The sequence below is a fragment of the Magallana gigas genome, chromosome 10 (assembly GCF_963853765.1).
Source record: "Magallana gigas chromosome 10, xbMagGiga1.1, whole genome shotgun sequence".
NCBI lineage: Eukaryota > Metazoa > Mollusca > Bivalvia > Ostreida > Ostreidae > Magallana > Magallana gigas.
Genome location: NC_088862.1, coordinates 32122363 through 32144095, shown reverse-complemented (window position 1 = coordinate 32144095; position 21733 = coordinate 32122363). Strand labels below are relative to the sequence as shown.

Below are 21733 nucleotides of genomic sequence, written 5' to 3'. Positions count from 1 at the left end.
AATAAAGCGGTTGCAATGAATATGTCTGCTGGTGGTTTAATCCACAGAATTGACGAAGCAACATGGTAGGGAGGTAGGTGGGGTGGTGGTGTTTCATCCCCTTACTTGTGGGAAGGGGTGACGGGGTGACTTACAGAAAGGTACCCCGATACACAGCAAAGACAGTGGCGTAGCTAGGGACAAAAATGTAAGCAGTGAGAATGAACCATTTCTGGAGGAGCTTGAACTATGGATTACGATGTGACGTAGGCCTGTCTATTTCATTGCTAGCCACTCAGCCATGGCTCTTCGAAATCATTAAGATTTGTCTTGATTTTGAACTAAGACTACGCAATTTGTGTAATTAAAACCAACGTCATTTTAAACTTGTTATGATGCAAGAAAAAAATAGTTACACCCTAGTAAAAGTCAAAGGTCTGGCAACAATGGTTCTACTCTCAGAATGCTAGTTATCACTCGTTCTTATTTTGATTCAGTTCTAATTACGTAAAAAAAAATATTCACATTAAAAACAAATTCCTTTTTTCGATTTTTTTTCGATCTTTCACATTACCACAAACATTCGACTTCACTAGTTCAATATAGTAATGAACAGTTTCTTAGAGCAACTCCTTGCAAACTGCTGCACGGAATTACGTAATCTAATTAGAATTAGACGTTCTGAATCCGCTACCACTGCTCTACCGTTTGAGAAGCGGTAGCGGATTTAGAATGTCTAATTTTAATTTGATTGGGAATTACATAAAGCCTTGTAGGTTAGACATAATGTGTAAATGTGCATAATACCAGTAATTACTAATTCCATCATTTTTTTTTGCTAGTTCTTGCATGCACATTTCAATTTATAATTTTATTGTCGTTAAAAAAAGTATAGAAGTGCATGCTTCCAGGAAAATTTGATATGACAAATTTTGGAGGAGTTATGCCCCTTTTAAAATCAAATCATGCATATCCTGCTTTTTATACATGATGAATCATCATATTGAGGGATATTTCACGATGCTCAGAATATTATTTTGATCCATTATTGTTCTTTTGTTAACTGCACAGAGTCTAATAAAAAGATTCAACTATATGGATTTTATTCACTTTCATATACATCAAATATGAATCATAAAGGAGATTATTTGGAAAAAAAACATAACATGAAGTGCAATAATGCAGTATCTGTGCACACAAAAAACTGCACCAATGAAAAAGAATCTGAATTGACTTTCAGTTCAGAGATGACATTAAAATCAATATTAACATTGAATTTTATTCTCATATCAAGAAATGTCACCTGATAAACTGTTGTTGTACAGGGGCACAGAACAGTTTGTACTTCAGTTCGTACAACATTAAAATGACTTACTGTAATTTTTAATAGCTATTTAGGATAAATTTACATAAATTGAACAAGTTGTGCCCAAGATGGATTGAGTTTAGCAATGTGCCATTTAACTTACTAAATTAAGGTGGAATTCTGTATATGTACACATATAAAAGTCATCCCTATATTAAATTTTGCTAACTCAGTTCAATGACCAATATCATATCTATCAGCTACAATTATTAAATTTAAATTATTTTAACATTGATCAAACATTCCCATATTTATAATGGTTGTTTGTATTTGTCAAATTCTCTAAAAATATTTTCAAATACTTCAAGGTGACAGACAAAAAGATAAAGGAAAAAAATAACCTTAAATAGCAGGTTATGTATATATAGAGCTATGAACACCCGGTCCGTTACATCACTGAATAAGTTTGCGTGGAACTATATACACACGGTCCATTACATCACTGAATAAGTATGCGTACAGCTAAAAACTCACGGTCGATTACATCACTGAATAAGAGTGCGTAGAGCTATAAACACACGGTCCGTTACATCACTCAATAAGTTTGCTATAAACACACGGTCCGTTACATCACTCAATAAGTTTGCTATAAACACACGGTCCGTTACATCACTCAATAAGTTTGCTATAAACACACGGTCCGTTACATCACTCAGTAAGTTTGATATAAACACATGGTCCGTTACATCACTGAATAATGTTGTGTAGAGCTATAAACACACGGTCCGTTACATCACTGAATAAGTTTGTGTAGAGCTATATACATACGGCCCGTTACATCACCGAATAAGTATGCGTAGAGAAGGCTTACATAGGTTTTGACTGCTGTCTAATCCATTTATGTATATGTAAATTAGCAAAATACAATATGTTCAAATAATCCAAAAAACAAAGTTTGCGTAGAGCTATAGACACACAGTCTGTAACATCACTGAATAAGTTTGCGTAGAGCAATAAACACACGGTCCATTTAATCACACTGTCCATTTCAATACTGAAATAGTTTGTGTAGAGCTATATAAACACGGTTCGTTACATCACTGAATACGTCTGTTTTACAGCAGTAACCATATAATCTGTTACATCACTAAATAAGTCTGTGTAGAGCTTTTAACACACGGTCCGTTACATATCTAAGTAAGTTTGTGTAAAACTATAAACAAGGTCCGTTACATAACTCAATAAGTTTGAGTAGAGCTGTAAACAAACGGTCCGTTACATCACTGAATAAGTTTGTCTAGAGCTACAAACACACGGTCCGTTACATCACTGAATAAGTTTGTGTAGAGCTATAAACACACGGTCAGTTACATCATTCAAAAAGTTGGCATAGAGCTGTAAACACATGGTCCGTTTCACTCCTGAATAAGATGCTGGTATCCATCTCTTTAGGAATTAAATATATTGTCTGATTCCACCATAAACTGTGTTGGATACTTTAAATAGAAAACCATGGAATCCACAATGTTTGTATTCAATATCACTCTTCATATCTAATGGTGAAAAAAGAGACAATGATAAATCTAAAGACTAAGTATTATTAATTAATCATTTAATAATTATTTTTTAATTTGTATCTGCAAGCCATTTACATTACATTTAATCAAACAGCCATGTAGATGATCACAAAGTGTGAAATAAACAGGAGTCAGTATTACAGTCCATGGTCAATTTCAGCTGCAGATGTTTAACAAAGTGACAAACAACATGTGTGGTTTTGAGAGCAGACTAGATTTGTACAGAAACATTTACAACCTGTTAATATCCAAGCTATCTCCATTCTACGGCTGATGTTGAGCTGAACATGGCCTCCCCATCAGGACGGGGTCTGTGTTCATCTACAACAAGGGATTAATTAGCTGTTAATATATATCATACATTATATGGTAGACAGAGCTACATCTACAAATAAATTTAAAACATTTACATGGACACATTCTTGAATAGTTATGTAATTAATTAAATTAATTCAATTTACGTGAACTTGTAACACAGCAAATTACAAATACCTGTTTCACTATAAATATATATGAAAAAAAATATAAAAAAAATAAAAAAAAAAGAGGGAAAAAAATAAAAATAAAAAAATGATTAATTGATAACAATATCCTGTATTTTAAATAACTAAATACAATCACAAGTGACTTAATTCTAATTAATGAAAATGTGCACTTAAATTTAATTTATTTTGGATTCAAAATGACTGGAAGATACAGCTAACCTTGTAACAATAAGCAGTTCATATTGACAAACAATCACAAAGATTAACATGTCTTACATGTATCTTATTGACTGATAATTAACACGGACTGTGTGTCTTAATTATCTATATTTAACCAATATGAATAATAATGATTCAGACTTACCTGTCAGAGCGTCCTGTCCGGTGATATACCTGTAGACACACACCTTGTTGTTGTCCTGTGATCCGACCCAGAGACGATGAGTGTTGACATCATAACTCAGGCTCCATGGTTCACCCATCTCTTGTGATTCTGTCAGTAGATGTGACAGGAACTGACCGTCCTGATCCAACATCTGTACTGTTTTGGTGTCACCATCACACACCAGGATGTGTGACAACGCGTCAGTACAGATTCCTAGTGGCTCTAGTCTTGATCCTGAAGGACGTCCTGTGTAGGAGAAACGATGTCTTCCTCCACGCTCTGTCACCACTACAGCACCAGACGGATAGTCATAGTCAGACACCACAACATCCCCATTGTAGTTCTCTGTTATATAGTTAGGTTTACACAGTCCCCGTCCTGTGTTGTCATGCTGTATGGTTTGTATCAGTTGTCCGCTCTTGTTGTACCGGGTTACCTTGCCTGTCTTTATATGTATATAACGCATCCCGACCAGTAAATCCCCAGTGGATGGGGACCAGTACACACACAGTGGTTCCCATGAAGAGTCTGTACTTTCTATAATTGTGGTGGTTGTATTCATATCCTTTGACAGTTTGTTGATGTTATAATTCCTATCTATATAAATCAGTTCACTCTCACTATTCACTGTGTGTAATCCTAAAGCACCTTGTGAATCCTTCACATGATGTAGAGGGTCACCTCTTGTGTCTGTCAAGATGAGATTGTTTTCTGTATCACTGACCCAGACCCGGTCTGATGTCACACAGGAAATGTGATAACAACGATCAACATCTGTCACTGTGAAAGATTTATGGAACTCAGGACCAGACATCAGTTTCAGCAGACACTGGTTTTCTTGCTGTGGTTTTTCTGTCCTTGGGGTTGGGATTCCACTCAGTGACCCCATCACACGACTTTGATCTACAAACATTAAACATAGAGTTCTAATTCTGTAATGTTACAAGGAGTAGATTAAGTTAATCAAATACTCTGATTAAAGTAATTATCCAACTCATTGAACTACTTAAAATCAATTCCTCTTGTATAACTTATTTTTTGTAGCCATGATAACGGTTGCATCTTCTGAATATTTACATTAGTTTTAGCAGTACACTATTTATGGTAACATGGACATACTTGTAATAATGAATAACAATTACATGGACATATAACTAATATATGAATTACAATTACAATGAAATAGATGTAAACTGAATCAAAAATTTAATATGAGTTGTGTGATATAACAAAAATAACAAAGGTATACTTAGATCTCATTGAAACCTGTATGATACCTAACACATATATACTACATCAATGATAATGACTCAGACTTACCCGTCAGAGCGTCCTGTCTGGTGATATACCTGTAGACACACACCTTGTTGTATGATCTGACCCAGAGACGGTAAGTGTTGACATCATAACTCAGGCTCCATGGTTCACCCATCTCTTGTGATTCTATCAGTAGATGTGACAGGAACCGACCGTCTTGATCCAACATCTGTACTGTTTTGGTGTCACCATCACACACCAGGATGTGTGACAACGCGTCAGTACAGATCCCACGTGGATCTAGTACTGATCCTGATGGATGTCCTGTGTAGGAGAAACGATGTCTTCCTCCACGCTCTGTCACCACTACAGCACCATTCCTATAGTATATAGAGTCAGCCACCACAACATCCCCATTGTAGTTCTCTGTAATATAGATAGGTTCTCTATACTGTCCCCAACCTGTGTTGTCGTGTTTTATGGTGTGTGTCAGTTGCCCGCTCTGGTTGTACCGGGTTACCTTGCTTGTCTCTGTATCATAATCATACATCCCGACCAGTAGATCCCCAGTGGTCGGGGACCAGTACACACACTGTGGTGTCCATGAAGAGTCTGTACTTTCTATAAATGTGGTGGTTGTATTCATATCCTTTGACAGTTTGTTGATGTTAAAATTCCTATCTATATAAATCAGTTCACTCTCACTATTCACTGTGTGTAATCCTCCATATAAACATCTAGATGAATCCTCCACATGATGTAGAGGGACACCTCTTGTGTCTGTCAAGATGAGTTTGTTTCTATCATCACTGACCCAGACCCGGTCTGATGTCACACAGGAAATGTGATAACAACGATCAGCATCTGTCACTGTGAAAGATTGATGGAACTCAGGACCAGACATCAGTTTCAGCAGCCACTGGTTTCCTACATGTCGGTTTCCTCTCTCTGTGATTTGGATTGCACTCAGTGACTCCATCACATCCTCCTTGTTGAGTGACTCAGTCATGGAGAGCTGGCTAGTGTGGAGTTTAAGATGTATCTGGGGGAGGGCTGTCTTTATGGAGGAGAGGAATTGTAACGGTCTGATTATTCTCCTCTGTTCATATATGTATACATATCTCTGTAGGCTGACAATATGTCTGATCATTTCTTTCTGCTGTTTTAAACATCTGTGTTTGAAATTAAAGTCACAAAACACATTAGACATGAAATCTTTTTTCACTTTGTCAATGAGATCCTTCAGTGTCTGGGCCTTTGTGAACATCTCTGTTTGATAGAAGGAGAATTCTGTGTGACAGGTTTTGAGATCAGTTTTGATTTCTGGCAGAAGAACAGGTCTGTAAAAGAGAGCATCACTTCTTATGGTGTGAATGATTCCTCTGTGTTGTCGTCGCTTTGTTTGATATGCTTTTTGTATACTCTCTATCTTGTGCCTTCTTTTTCTAAATACAGTAATTGGGAATCTATGGGTTTTATGTCCAAAACGAGAATTACACAAAGGAACTTGACAAGGTTCACAGTATTTTGTATAAACATGGCTAGGATGTCTCACACAGATTTCCTGTGTTGGGATGTAGTTGATTTTATCACGGTATGACACAACATCATGGTCTATTGTTTTGAGATCTTTTACATGGTTCTCTTTACACTGGGGACACAGATAACATGGACACGATAAACAAGAGTACTCTGTGTCCCCCGGACACTTACAACACTGATATACTTTACTTAGAGTGCTTGTTGTTTCCATTGTGTGGAGGGATTAGGTTTCAATATCACAACCTGTTCAATACAAAAATATAGCGATTTAAATGAAGTAACCACATTTATCCACATATTTATATCAAATTTCATATAAAAATTGTTGATGTTAATTTAAAGAAATATATTTTTCCTACAAAGAGATGTGATGATCATATTGATAATTATTTATCATTCTGGCTCGTCACAGAAACACTCAACTTGTTAAAAAAAAATACCCCAAAATTGGATTGATATGTGTTTGTGAGAAAGAGGAGTGAGAGAAAAAGGAGAGAACATATGGGTGTGGGAGTGGGTGAGCCTTTCTAGGCTAAAAATGTACTCTCTCTCTCTCTCTCTCTCTCTCTCTCTCTCTCTCTCTCTCTCTCTCTCTCTCTCTCTCTCTCATTCTTTCTGTTTAACATGTACAGTAAAACTCGGTTATAGCGAAGTCTTAGGGACCAATGAATTTACTTGGTTATATCCGTAATTCGTTATATTCGTATAACGAATTCGTAATAATAACTATAGCGAATTCACTATATACATGTGTATGCTTACTTTCACTAGACAATAATTTTTGCTAGTTGAGGCTTAAAACAAAAATTACATTACTTTGATACCTTAAATAATTGGATTGTGAATTGAAAAAAATAACTGAATAAAAAAGCATTCAAACTATTATGTTAAATGGTAGTGCAAACTTTTTAAACTGTAAAGAAATTCGTTGTAAAAGTGTTAAATTTTGCTGTTATTCACCGCTACGGGACTCAATTACATTTCGCTATATCCGTAAATTCGTTATATCCGAATTCGTTATAATCATAACATTTTGCAAAGTTTTGTTGAGAATTTTACCGGAGACTCAAACAAACTTTGCTATATTCGAGAATTCGCTATATCCGTGTTCGTACTAAACGGGTTTTACTGTACTCTTGCTTTCTTTTATTTTTTTTATCTATCTCTCTAAGAGTTTTTTCTGCTCAATCTCTTTCACTCTCTCCTCCTCTTGTGTGTGACTTTTTCTAATTAACATTTTAAACATTAACATCCTGTCTTCTTCTCTTTCTCTCTCCTCTCTCTCAGAGAGAGATAGAGAGTGTCTGAGAGAGATAGAGAGTGTCTGAGAGAGATAGAGAGTGTCAGAGAGAGATAGACAGAGATAGAGAGTGTCTGAGAGAGATAAAGAGTGTCAGAGAGAGATGGACAGACATAGAGAGTGTCTGAGAGAGATAGAGAGTGGCAGAGAGATAGAGAGTGGCAGAGAGAGATAGAGAGTGGCAGAGAGAGATAGACAGAGATAAAGAGTGTCTGAGAGAGATAGAGAGTGTCTGAGAGAGATAGAGAGTGTCTGAGAGAGAAAGAGAGTGTCAGAGAGAGAAAGAGAGTATCAGAGAGATAGAGTGTCTGAGAGAGATAGAGAGTGTCAGAGAGAGATAGAGAGTGTCTGAGAGAGATAAAGTGTCTGAGAGAGAAAGAGAGTGTCAGAGAGAGATAGAGAGTGTCTGCGAGAGATAGAGAGTGTCTGAGAGAGATAAAGTGTCTGAGAGAGAAAGAGAGTGTCAGAGAGAGAGAAAGAGAGTATCAGAGAGATAGAGTGTCTGAGAGAGATAGAGAGTTTCAGAGAGAGATAGAGAGTGTCTGAGAGAGATAGAGAGTGTCTGAGAGAGATAAAGAGTGTCTGAGAGAGAAAAAGAGTATCAGAGAGATAGAGTGTCTGAGAGAGATAGAGAGTGTCTGAGAGAGATAGAGTGTCTGAGAAAGAAAGAGTGTCTGAGAGAGATAGAGAGTGTAAGAGAGAGATAGAGAGTGTCAGAGAGAGATAGAGAGTGTCTGAGAGAGATAGACAGTGTCTGAGAGAGATAGAGTGTCTGACAGAGATAGAGAGTGTCAGAGAGAGATAGAGTGAGAGATAGAAAGTCTGAGAGAGAAAGAGAGTGTCAGAGAGAGATAGCGAGTGTCAGAGAGAGATAAAGAGTGTCTGAGAGAAATAGTGTCAGAGAGATAGAGAGTGACAGAGGGAGATAGATAGTGTCAGCGAGAGAATGAGAGTGTCAGAGAGAGATAGACAGAGATCGAGAGTGTCTGAGAGAGAGAGTGTCTGAGAGAGAAAGAGAGTGTCTGAGAGAGATAGAGAGTGTCTGAGAGAGATAGAGAGTGTCTGAGAGCGATAGAGAGTGTCTGAGAGAGATAAAGAGTGTCTGAGAGAGATAGAGAGTGTCAGAGAGAGAAAGAGAGTATCAGAGAGAGATAGAGTGTCTGAGAGAGATAGAGTTTCAGAGAGAGATAGAGAGTGTCTGAGAGAGATAAAGAGTGTCTGAGAGAGAAAGAGAGTATCAGAGAGAGATAGAGTGTCTGAGAGAGATAGAGAGTGTCTGAGAGAGATAGAGTGTCTGAGAAAGAAAGAGTGTCTGAGAGAGAAAGAGAGTGTCTGAGAGAGATAGAGAGTGTCTGAGAGAGATAGAGAGTGTCTGAGAGCAATAGAGAGTGTCTGAGAGAGATAAAGAGTGTCTGAGAGAGAAAGAGAGTATCAGAGAGAGATAGAGAGTGTCAGAGAGAGATAGAGAGTGTCTGAGAGAGATACACAGTGTCTGAGAGAGATAAAGTGTCTGACAGAGATAGAGAGTGTCAGAGAGAGATAGTGTCTGAGAGAGATAGAAAGTCTGAGAGAGAAAGAGAGTGTCAGAGAGAGAGAGATGTGTGTGTGTGTGTGTGTGTGTGTGTGTGTGTGTGTGTGTGTGTGTGTGTGTGTGTGTGTGTGTGTGTGTGCGTGCGTGCGTGCGTGCGTGCGTGCGTGCATGCGTGCGTGCGTGTGTGTGTGTGTGTGTGTGTGTGTGTGGGGGGGGGGGTGTGTGTGGGGGGGGGGGTGTGTGTGTGTGTGTGTGTGTGTGTGTGTGTGTGTGTGTGTGTGTGTGTGTGTGTGTGTGTGTGTGTAAGAGAGAGTGTCAGAGAGAGAGAAAGAGAGAGGGAGGGTGTGTCAGAGGGAGTAAGAGAGAGAGAAAGGGAGAGTGTCTCAGAGAGAGTGAGAGAGAGAGAGAGAGAGTGTGTCAGAGAGATTGTTAGAGAGCAAGAGAGAGTGTGTCATAGAGAGTATTAGAGAGAGACAGACTGAGTGTCAGAGAGTGAAATGTACTCCTGCTTTTTCTCTCTCCCTCCCTCTGTCAATCTGTCTTTCAATATTTTCTCTCAAATGTGTTCAAAAAAAGGAACACATCAAATGATATATGAGGTCATTAGACTATCGGCTATTGGTCTGTGACTGCCTTTCCCCTTACCCTGACTGAGCATTTGACTGAACATGTCTATGACTGGCTCCCTCCCCCCTTACCCTGGCTGAGTATCTGACTGTGGCCTATGACTAGAATTTTCACTTACCCTGGCTCATTTATCCTAAATGAGGATGAGGGCAATAGTTCCTTTGTCAATACTTTGGTAAGAAATTGATGTTGTCCTCGGCCTATGCACTCGGGCAACAGTTCTTACCCCAGGGCTAACACAATGACTACTGCCCTCATACCTATTTAAGAGCTGTACACTATGATGTCTATGAATGAACACAACGATAGAAGACTGATTCCAATAGGTCTCCTGAGTGACCAAGAAACAAAAAGATTAACTGCCTTATAAAAATTCATATCTATGAAAAATTCATAAATACTTTACCACATAATATGTCTTTTGTTTTTTCTTGACTTCATCCACTATATCTCTGTGTATCATACACTTGAAACCTATAAAGAGACGACACAATGCTACACACCAGTACATGTATAACTTAAATAAAGTAATCTTATACAGCAAATACCATAAGATATCGTGTATAATACGCATTAATGTATAATACGCACCCCCAAAAGTTGACCACGAGAGAATGCTTTGGAAACTTGAAATATACGGGGTGATTAAAACAGGGTGGTTAACCCCTCTGGTTTTGATATTGAAGTGCAGAAATTATACTTTACTAAAAAGTTCTTAAGATATGTTAAAATATTTAACTTGTTTTAGTACTTCGTAATATTCTCCAATAATTGATTAAAACTTACTTGTTATTTATCATAAAAGCTAGCATCCTCACAATGTCAAGGGTCCTTACGTTGGGGAAAATCTAGAAAACGTATATTCTAATCAATAAACAACCCTTAGCAAAAGATATGCTATATCAGCATTGAAATTGGATTTTATTTGTCTTGAAAATGCATTTAAAATTTATTTTTGATTGAAAACATTTAAACAGGCTAAAAACATTTATTTAGAAACGACTAAATTAGGATTGTTTTGAGAAATGCAGATTCAATGCATTTATTTTGCATTTATTCTGGATTGGTATGATGTCATACAAATACAATTCAAAATATCAAGTGCTCCCTTTAGAAAGGACTATGTGCGGTATTATGCATTTTTTGCCCCCAAAATCAAAGTTTATAGAAAGCTTTAAAATAAGGTGAAAGATAGTTAAAATCATATTGAAAATAAAGGTGTATAAGGTTATCACTACAGTGACGTCATAATGTAGAAATGACGTCAAGAAGATTGCCTAATTTTGATAAATTGACGTTTTGTAGCAAAATATGGGTGTTTTCCAATGGGTTTTCAACTGAGAAACATAGAGCGCATACTTGCTCAAATACCATTTTTTAGTATAAAGTGTATTATTATCTGAAGAAAAATATATGTTAAAATCTTACTTAAGCAGACCGGCGCTCTATACTTCCGACTGAAAATATGAAGCAAAAATGAAAATATTTTCATTTGTTTACAAATTTGCAGGAATTAGGTCATTTAGTTGATGTCATAGATAAATAGCGAGTGAGCAATGATGACTAAAATCAAGAATAAAGTTATAGGCGTCCACTGTACAATGATTGATAAAGATTTGATTTTTATACGACACTTTTTAAAAATTGGTTAAAATTGGGGGCAGATGTTTGACCATACCGCACATAGTCCTTGTTGATTGAAATTTTAGTTTTTTCTGGAGCATTTATTTGAAAATAAATGGTAAGATTGCTGCATGTAGAAATGTTAGCAATATTTATCATTCAATGATAAATATTGCTATGGTCAATTTGACCATTTGTGTAACTGGTCATTTAAGTGTTGGCTGTTCTCAGCGGGAGTTATGATGCTGATAAAATTCAAACTTACAGGCATAGTAACACTAGCAATGGCCTAGCTTCTTTGTAAAATTGATTTGCAATTTGTCGTCTTCTTTCCCGTGGAGAGTAGGAATTCATACTTCGCAATCCAATGCACTGATGAATGCAGATCATTGTTACCAACGCTAATCTCTCTCTCTTTCTCTCTCTCTCTCTCTCTCTCTCTCTCTCTCTCTCTCTCTCTCTCTCTCTCTCTCTCTCTCTCTCTCTCTTTCACCTGAATTTCTTAGTGGGGACAGACCACATTTAAACTTCTTACTAGAAACTTGTGGGTCCCGGTTTCATTCCTGGTCAGATATTTCTTCCATTAGATATTTGCTATAACGTTGTGGGTCCCGGGTTGCATTCCTGGTAAGATATTTCCTCCATTAGATATTTGCTCTAGATTTCTCTTACTTCTCAACAACGTCTGCCTGTAAATTATATTAAGAAAAGGTTTTTTGATATAAACTTTGTTTAGAGGAAATTCGAGACTCCGCTTTCCGTGGTCATTGACTTACTTAAACAATAAAACGCTTTCTTTGGTGATTCGTTCGGGATATGAAGGTAGCGACATTGCAGAAAAAATACATATCCCGCGTTAGCTTTTCCCGATTGTAATAATTACAAGCGGGCATGCATGAAAAATGATAATAATAAACTGTCAACCATCTGAAAAATCCATAAAACGAAATACAAATTCAAAGCAGAGCAACATATGCAATACATATTACATATACATGTATCTACATATACAATGTAGACAGTCGATATTGTCGATGTACTCATCAGTATCGTCAGGCAATTTGATGTTTATGTACAAAAGGTAAATGACTAAGAGACCATAATGATATATATGATTGCGCCCATGAGAAAAGGGTGCTTATGACAATTTTGACAAAACAGAGAAATACCGTCACAAACATGACGTTACGTCATAACGTCGTCTGAAAAGCGTAAAATATATAACCTGTCATTTTCATCGCGTAGTTTTTTTTACCTTTTTCCAAAATAAGTTTTCACATTGTTTTAAATAATCTCTTATTTTACTCTATGTGCACACAAATTTGATTAACTACATGTATTTCTGTTTTTCTCGATATGAGCGTATTGTTCCAAATTGGCTATGATTTGGTGAAGTTTTACAGAAATATTTTGCTATTAATTTTATGTCTCTGCTTCACAGTTTTTTTATATAGCGCATTGATATTAACATATTTGCATCACAAATAAAAAATAATCTTATTTTAAAGAAAGGAAATCATTATTGATTCCTTATTTCACGTGAGTACTTAATTCCGTGATTCAGCAGTTTTCCATCAAATTGCGAGAACATAAAATCGCGAATGCCGAATTTTTATCATAGTTTAATGTATGTTACATATGTCCAAAAATAAAAGCGAGATTTTAAAATTCGCGAGATGCGCTTCTCACGATTTTACGCGGATATTAATTCCTCTCGTTTAAATTGGAATCTACGCTAATAGTGCATGGATTAAGAAAGCAAAAAAAAAAAAAAAATGAACCTAACATATATGTACTTGAATCGTCTGAATTCAGCAAGTACCGTTGCCGGTATTGTTTTACCTTTAATCTTATTTCCCTAAATCCTTTTCTAATAAATTACTAAAAATGCAGTGTAACTAGAAACATTTCTGGCTAAACAAGCTGAAAGAAGACAGTAAAAATCTATCTAAAGATAAGACAGATGAAAGTCTGCAGTTCTGCACACATCTCACCGATTCGGTAAATACTTGTATTGTTTAATTTCTTATAAGTTTAGATAACAAGTGCTTGTGTTTCCTCATACATTCTTATATTAAAGGGACTTGGACACGATTTTACTTAAAATTTTCAATTTTTATTTTCCCATTTTCAATATTTATACTGATAAATATAGAAGTTTTTAATGCTATGTCAACATTTGAAAGTCAAATATCAAGTTATAAGCAAGATGTAGAGTTCATAATTTTTTTGTTTTGTAAACAAAGCTCGAGTATTGGCATTTTTACATATGTGTTGTATTGGTGTAAGTTTCAATCAAATGCATCTTTCTTTTGTTTATAATAGTATTTATGAAGATATTGAGTTAGTTTAAATTGTATTTTACATGTCATTTTGTCTAAGAAATGGTAATTCTCTACATTACATTTTTTGTAAACAACTATAAGACTCGAGCTTTGTTTACATAACGACCAATTCTTACCTCTGTATCTCGCTTGTAACTTGACTTAAACATTCAATATTTTGGTCAATCATATAAAATGCACCAGTAAACCATTTTATACATAAAAAATAAAAATAAAATGTTTGATCTCAAATCGTGTCCAAGTCCCTTTAAGTAAAACGCTGCATTTACATGTACAAAATGAATCTGATATGGCCTTAAAAAACACCCCCAACAATTCTTTGTTTTTATTCTTAACGAGGCCGAGTCTAATTATTTCTACCCTATATATTTTGATGAAATATCTTGCATAAAGTTTTACTGTTATATCAATTGTTTTTAGATAAAAAAAAAATATTAAAGGCCCCGATTACCTATGCAGTCTTGAATGTTATCAAATTTTTATAAGGCACTTTTGGAATTTGTTGAAAATGCGTTAAATCTCAATTTTTTCGCATATATATTTTTTTCTCTCGGCCCATGATTTTTTTCTACAGATCGATTTAATGTTTAGAAATGGATCGTGAGGGTTTCAGCTCTGCCAGTATCTATAGAGCTATGATTCCCATCTGGTTTTTATGAATTGGAGAGGCAAAACTGGGTGTGTATAGTAAGCCCAAATCATACAAATAAATGCTTTCTCTGGTGATTTATAAACGATTTAAAGGTGGCAACGTTGCAAAAATATATATATATATATATAATTTACATAACACGCCCTAGCGGTTTATGTAATTTTTTTCTGCGATGATCGCTACCGTCATAACCCGTATGAATCATCAATGAAAGTATTTTGTTGTTTCTATTTACATCCCCATTTTAACAGATTAATGAATTGTTCGTAAAGAGTAGGTAAAATTAACTAAAACATTCTTAATGTACACCAATACGTTAAATAAACGGAAAGGGTAAATCATTTTAAATGGGAGGTTGAGTCTGACATCATAATGATTCTTTCGTGCAGTCCAGATTTTTCTTAGCTACATGTAGATCGATTAATGTTTCGACCAATTGATAAACGGAGCGTGCATATTTCAGTCCTGTCAGTTTCAACAGAGCTATGAATTACAAATAATTTTCTCTAGAAATAGAGGGAATCATACTTGGTTGATGTGATTATAAACAAAGAAGTTAACTCAATGTACAACTGAATGAAACACCATTTCATGTTCCTATCATGTTCCTATCGGCAATTTTGTTTTTAATACTGTTTCATGAGTTTTAAAGGTGTTAAACAGTCATAATCATTAGTGGTCCGATTCAATGTAATGAACACGAGTGAATTTAAATATGCAGAAAGTCACTTTCTGGATGTTGGTGAGAATGATTCAGAAATGATGTAATCATATTTTATACTTCTTTAAAAATTAAAACTTCCTATTTCAAGTTATATATTGAAACAAAGAGCCAGAACAAAAATGGTCATGGAATAATACCAAATAGATTTATCTATAAAAGGAAAGAGTGATTACTATTACCTCCAAATTATACATTGACATGAAAACTAGACGATAAACAAAATTGTAAATTATGTTCATGCATGTTTTTTTTAAATACAAGATTCTTTAAGTCGCACGCATTATGCTTAAAAAAGTGAGAAACTGTTATCGTGCCAGTACCTACTGTGTCGCTAGCGTTCGGAATATTTTTTCAAACATGAGTAGTTAGTGATAATGTATTACTAAAAAATGTTTGACATCATAATTACAGCTCATATTTTTACTACCATATATAAAATTATTGACTCGCCAATTTCTGCTTTAATACCGATAAATCATGATCGAAAAAACTGTATAATATTATAAACGTTTAACCTACCTCATATTTTTTATCGGAACTTATTTTTTAATTCGACTAGCATTAATTAACCAATAGCTTTGTAATCGTCAAGACCAATCTCGATATATATATTCATTTTTTTGTGACCATTACTGAAGAACTTGAGAATATCAGACGGTTTCACGATCCCGTCCGAACCTTGGCTTCATTTTCATATTTATTTTAGTCGATGGAGCGGATTCATTAAATTATTTACGACTTTGATGAAGTGTGTAAGATTTACAAATGATTTTGGAATATGTACATGTAGGATACATAAAGACTTATTATACAGCTTGAACACAGCGCACTGACGGTGTATTTATGCAGGTGTCATAACAGTATTTCACTGAAGGTTGTCAAAACATGGCTGAGCCAAAATAATTCCCGAATTTTCCTTTGAATTCGGGGCGTTTCCGCACGCGACAGGAGCTGGGTTTTTTTATGAGCTGAAAAACAATGTGTAAGAGGTCTAACTATCCCATTTTTGTAATAATGCGAGGTCATTTGAATTTTTGATGCATGTTGTTTCCGGAGGGGGGTGAAAAGGCCCGGGTTTGATTTTCAAGCACATGTGTAACTTCGAGGTAAACAAAGTCTCACGCCTTGCTGGATGCACGTGTGTATTTTGCTAGAAAATTGCAAATGAAGCGTTGTTTAAAAAGATGTCGAGAGGATTTTTTCCAGAAGTTCGTTTTGAATTTTTAATCTGTATGTAAAGTTGTGCAATTTTGGTAAGAATATATAGTGGAATTTAATACTGTAGTGCAACCTGCATATGCATGCATAAGCTTTGGATTATGGGTAATGGACGATTAAAAGTTATCTTAAACCGATGGTGAATTAAATTAATTAACAATTGTAGAAAAACAATCACAGTAGTTCGAAAAAAAATGTGTCTAGAAGCGACCGGAAAGTAAAAATATCCCACATACACTAAAAAATACCTTTTTAAATTATGTGAAATTTATCAATATTGGATGGGGGTGAATATCATCAGATCCAGGGAAGGGGCGCTCTTTTCCATAAATTCTGCATAAAGTCGAATGGAAAAAAATCTTTTGAACAGAAAGAGTGGTGTAAAGGGCATGATCCCAGCGGTGGTAGAATTAACTACTTTTTTCTTATTGTGTTATCTGTGAGTATACAGGTTAAAGTCTAGTTACAAAGGTGAAAGTTCAAAAGAATAGTTCAGTGCTGCTACTATAATTGCATCAATAAGTTGTACAATGGATCATGATTAAACAAGATTGTATAATACGTTACTTCTAATATTGTTTTCAAAGTTCATTACTAAAATATGACATATTTAATAATGTCACGAAAATCGCATTATTTATGTTGTTTAAGAACAAAAGCCACTAATATATTTTAGCTATTGATTGTTAATTTATATGGAAAAGACAGTGTTTATGTAAATGAAATATGTTCACATAGAATACGCCACTAACTAGTTTCTCGTTGATATCCTCAAATAAAGTAAAACTAAACAACCGCCATTTTTTGTTGGAATAATCACTTTTCACTGACAGACAACTGCGCTGACAGTAGAAATAACAACAAACCTTTGTTTCTGAAATAAATGAATACCATAGATGCAAGCATACAACTATATGCAGCAATGTGAAAAGATACTGATAACAAAGTGCTGTATTTTACGTTTATTAAACGACTAATTCACAGTAATGATTGTTGACGTTGCGTATGTGAAACGCGACGTCATGATTTTCCTATTAAAAAAGCATCACTGTAAATGGGCAAAAAACTCTACCTAGAATATGCGTATAGCCATAAAATTTCAGATTTGAGAGCTTTAAGATCTGTTTAATTCAATTATGTAAAAATCTAAAAATGTGCAAAAAATGTCATAAGCACCCTTTTCTCTTGGGCGCAATCATATGTCATATGATAAAATCCGTGTTAGGAAGAATGATTTCTCAGAAGATTCACTCTCGATCATAAATGTAAAACATACGTGGATTTGGAGGGAGGTCGGTAGGTCTGTAACCCCTCCCCCTCCCCGAATAACATACTAGAGTAAAATTACAATACATAGGCCTCCCCCTCCCGGCAAACTTAAATATAAAATTTGCCATATTCCATGTGTGTTTTAACATATAATAACATATTGGCGATTTTTTCAATTCCATTATAGCAAGCTTCAAGAACCAGTGTGCGCCGGAAAAAGAACGAGCTATTGTCTGTCCCAGTCATCACGTTTTGATGATTTTTAATAAAAATACACATACCTATGAAAGAAATACATTTGAAATCGATAAAATGGAATATATCCAAGATATCTTCATTAAACAATTATCATTTTCACTCATAAAAGTTCACAGGAACGAAAACTAATTCATAACGCAGATTTATAATAAGGAAATTCTCCATTCGGAAGTACTCGGGATACTTCGTACAATTTTTCAACAATCATCCGGGCTCATTAATGGCTGATGCAATGTAAAATCCTAGTACACATTCTATTTTTCGATGTGTGTTGAAACCTGAAGAGGTAGAGGGGGTGTTTCAAAACAGATAATCTGGACATTTTTTATATTAGTGGATGAAGGAAGTTTGAGCACAAAGGTATTTATGATTATCGAGATTTCTCGGGACAGAGAATAGGCCTACAGATTAATCAAGAATTTTTTTTAGCAACATCCCATAATGTTCTCTAATATTATTGCTTTCTCTCGTAGTGATATGCAAAAAATGGCTGACAATTAACTCGTTATTTACGGTTCCTTGAGGTTTGAAGTCACGTTTTTAATATTGCATAAACTTTGGTGAGACCCAAGGGATTGTTTACATAAATTCCTTTCGTTTGCGTTTACAAACAAATAAATTTTATTCTGTTTGTAATGCACTTTCTGATTGGCTAAAAGATTATTCTATATCGCATAAAACAAATGAATATTGAAATTATTCCTTAAATAAATATTTTTGTAAGACGTCACAGTGATCTCGCGCTATATTTCCCGCGGTAAATTTACAAGTGGATCAAACAACTGTAATTCGTGTTCTCAGTATAAACATTATTCTCAGTAAAAACTGCTATACCTGCCTCAGATTGTTAGTTTTGATATTTTTTTTTTGGGGGGGGGGGGATGGGGTCTTAGATAGAGAGATTATATATCTGCAAACAATAACTTTACTTTACTGGCACGTCGATCCAATTTTAAGCTTATTTTGATACACCTCCCGCTACAACAGGCCCTGACGGGAGTATTTCACATTCTACCTTTTCACTGCCCCTACCAGTCACAGTAAGTGAAATAAAGGAAGAAGTTAAAAAATATATTGGCAAACTTGCTATCAAAGTTACAGCCTCCTCATTGTGAACTAAATAAAAAATGATTACAGAAAAAACACAGTTAAAAGATGTAAGTAGATATTGTATATTGTCAAATCATTAAATTGAAAAATGGGAAATTACACACCTACAAAGTGGGTCTGTGGACATGTTTACAACGCATGTATCTAGCATACAAAAATAAACAAATAAAAAACCCAAAATTCATGAATCGGGAAAAAAAATTAGCTAATAGGTAACAACCAGATGCAAACGAAAAATATTTATCGTTTACACATTTGATCAAATTAAACACAAATTACATTTTACAGACTGATAAATTTCCCCCTTTGAGGTAAAGAGCGATTTTAGGGGGAAGCAAGTCTTTGTTATTTGTTTTGTACGATTTTTTAAAAACTTTGAAATATTATTTCTCTCTCTCTCTCTCTCTCTCTCTCTCTCTCTCTCTCTCACACACACACACACACACACACACACACACACACACACACACACACACACACACATGGATTCTTTGATGTTGTTTGATAATTGTCAAAATATTACAAACTGAAAGTTAACAATGATGCAAGATATATGTGTAATTCTTGCTGCGCTCGCCCCAATTTTTGAAAAACGTATTTTGATATTAATAAAGACCTTTTTCTATATTCCTTCATGTACATTATTAAATAATAATTCTCAAAAGAAAAACAAAGATGAGTACAAACCTTAGGCCTAACATTCAACTGTACAACATGGCGTTTGTTGTTGTGCTGTATTTTACTTCCTGGTCTAACGTTGCCATCACGTGATTTATTTATGTACGTATATTCAGTGGTGGATTCTCGGGGGTGTTCTACTTTAAAAGGCAGCGTCCTCGTTATGTACAGGCTCTATATTATATTATAACTTCAATTATTTTTGTCGACAAACTTTAATGAATATATAGGTACCTGCACCAGAGTACAGCTTATATCACCACATGTGAGATTTTGAAAATTCTACTCAGACAGGCTTCTCTTTTCGATAAACTACTCCAAAACAAGTTTTGGCGATAATCTTGACGAAATTTTAAAAATGCTCACACCATTAATATTTCAACTCATGTAAGACAATATCCGTAAAGTATTGATGAGCAATTATTGTGAAATTTATTTTTAGGTCTATTAATCTTTCTCTGATTTTCGATAAACTGCTTGGAATTATATCAAAATGACCTACAGAATTAAATAATTCCGTAAAAAGTGAAGGAAATATGAATACAAAGGGATACAGCCTGTGACTAATTTTTTAAAATTACATTTTAACCGTTTTAACCTTCAAATAACAACTTTACAGTAAAACTTTTAAAGAAAATACCAAACTTTCTACAAAATATATACAATATTTCTTTGAGACAAGTCTAGAGTCATCGGATAAATGATTATTCAGGTGTTATTCTCTGACTCTAAACACATTTTTTGAAATGCTATTCTAAAGCAATGACTCGACTACATTTGAAGATATTGCTGTCGTTAGGTAATCTTAAAGCCATAGTCACAGACTACTGCTAAACTTGCTATCATTTCATTGGAATGCTTTTTAGCTCACCTGAGCCAAAGGCTCAAGTGAGCTTTTCTGATCACAATTTGTCCGTTGTCTGTCGTCGTTGGCGTCGTTGTTGTAAACTTCTCATATTTTCGTCTTCTTCTCAAGAACCGCTGGGCAGATTTCAACCTAATTTGACACAAAGCACCACTAGGTGAAGGGGATTCAAGTTTGTTCAAATGAAGGGCCAATTGAGAATTATTGAAAATTTGTTGGTATTTTTCAAAATTCTTCTCAAAAACTAATCGGCCTGGAAAGCTTAAACTTGTGTGGAGGCATCCTCAGGTAGTGTAGATTCAAGTTTGTTCAAATCATGGTCCCCGGGGGTAGGGAGGGGCCACAAGAGGGGGATCAAGTTTTTCATAGGAATATACAGTATAGAGAAAATCTTTAAAAATCTTCTTCTTTAAAAAAACTATCAGGCCAGAAAAGCTCAAATCAAAATGGGAGCATGCTCAGATAGTTTGTCAAATCATGGTCCCCGGGAGTAGGGTGGGGCCACAATTGGGGGATCATGTTTTGCATTGGAATATATTGAGAAAATCTTTAAAAATCTTCTTCTCAAAATTAATTAGGCCAGAAAAGCTCAAATTAAAATAGAAGGATCCTCAGGTAGTGTAGATTTAAATTTGTTCAAATCATAGTCCCTGGTGGTATGGTGGGGCCACAATGGGGGAATGGATTTTTTACATTATAGGAATATGTAAAGAAAATCTTTAAAAATCTTCCTCTCAAAAACAATTAGGCCAGAAAAGCTCAAATTGATATAGAAGGATCCTCAGGTAGTGTAGATTCAAGTTTGTTCAAATCATGGTCCCCGGGGGTAGGGTGGGGCCACAATAGGGGGATCAAGTTTTAAATAGGAATATATTGAGAAAAGCTTTAAAAATCTTCCTCTCAAAAAGAATTAGGCCAGAAAAGCTCAAATTAAAATAGAAGGATCCTCAGGTAGTGTAGATTCAAGTTTGTCCAAATCATGGTCCCTGGGGGAAGGGTGGG

General features: G+C 35.2%; 3 protein-coding genes across 4 annotated transcripts in view; 1 reads left to right on the top strand and 2 right to left on the bottom strand.

Moving 5' to 3' along the window:
* The window catches only part of LOC105330818 (uncharacterized), a 480842-nt gene that overhangs the window by 131614 nt on the left and 327495 nt on the right, over nt 1–21733 (top strand). The window lies entirely within an intron of this gene.
* The window catches only part of LOC105325394 (gamma-glutamylaminecyclotransferase), a 30020-nt gene that overhangs the window by 1880 nt on the left and 6407 nt on the right, over nt 1–21733 (bottom strand). The gene's annotated exons all lie outside the window — the stretch shown is intronic.
* LOC117684055 (uncharacterized) lies at nt 1091–19916 on the bottom strand. 2 transcript variants are annotated; one of them, XM_066073328.1, is made up of 8 exons: nt 19876–19916; nt 12106–12301; nt 10776–10837; nt 10396–10463; nt 5053–6774; nt 3712–4635; nt 3101–3183; nt 1091–2838 (listed from the first exon to the last, which is right to left on the bottom strand). In XM_066073328.1, the coding sequence occupies exons 5-7, from the start codon at nt 6740–6742 to the stop codon at nt 3116–3118; spliced, it is 2682 nt and encodes an 893-aa protein (XP_065929400.1). In that variant the 5' UTR covers nt 6743–6774; nt 10396–10463; nt 10776–10837; nt 12106–12301; nt 19876–19916; the 3' UTR covers nt 1091–2838; nt 3101–3115. The 2 variants fall into 2 exon arrangements, with proteins under 2 accessions (XP_065929400.1, XP_065929399.1); XM_066073327.1 differs by having other exon boundaries at nt 12148–12301.

What these genes read in the sequence shown, in the direction of transcription:
- LOC117684055 (XM_066073328.1), bottom strand. Translation starts at nt 6,742, where the DNA reads ATGGAAACAACAAGCACTCTAAGTAAAGTATATCAGTGTTGTAAGTGT. An exon ending in CAGACAGGACGCTCTGACGG is followed by an intron (nt 4,636 to 5,052) that starts GTAAGTCTGAGT and finishes TAATGTTTGTAG; the next exon opens with ATCAAAGTCGTGTGATGGGG. An exon ending in CGGACAGGACGCTCTGACAG is followed by an intron (nt 3,184 to 3,711) that starts GTAAGTCTGAAT and finishes CCCTTGTTGTAG; the next exon opens with ATGAACACAGACCCCGTCCT.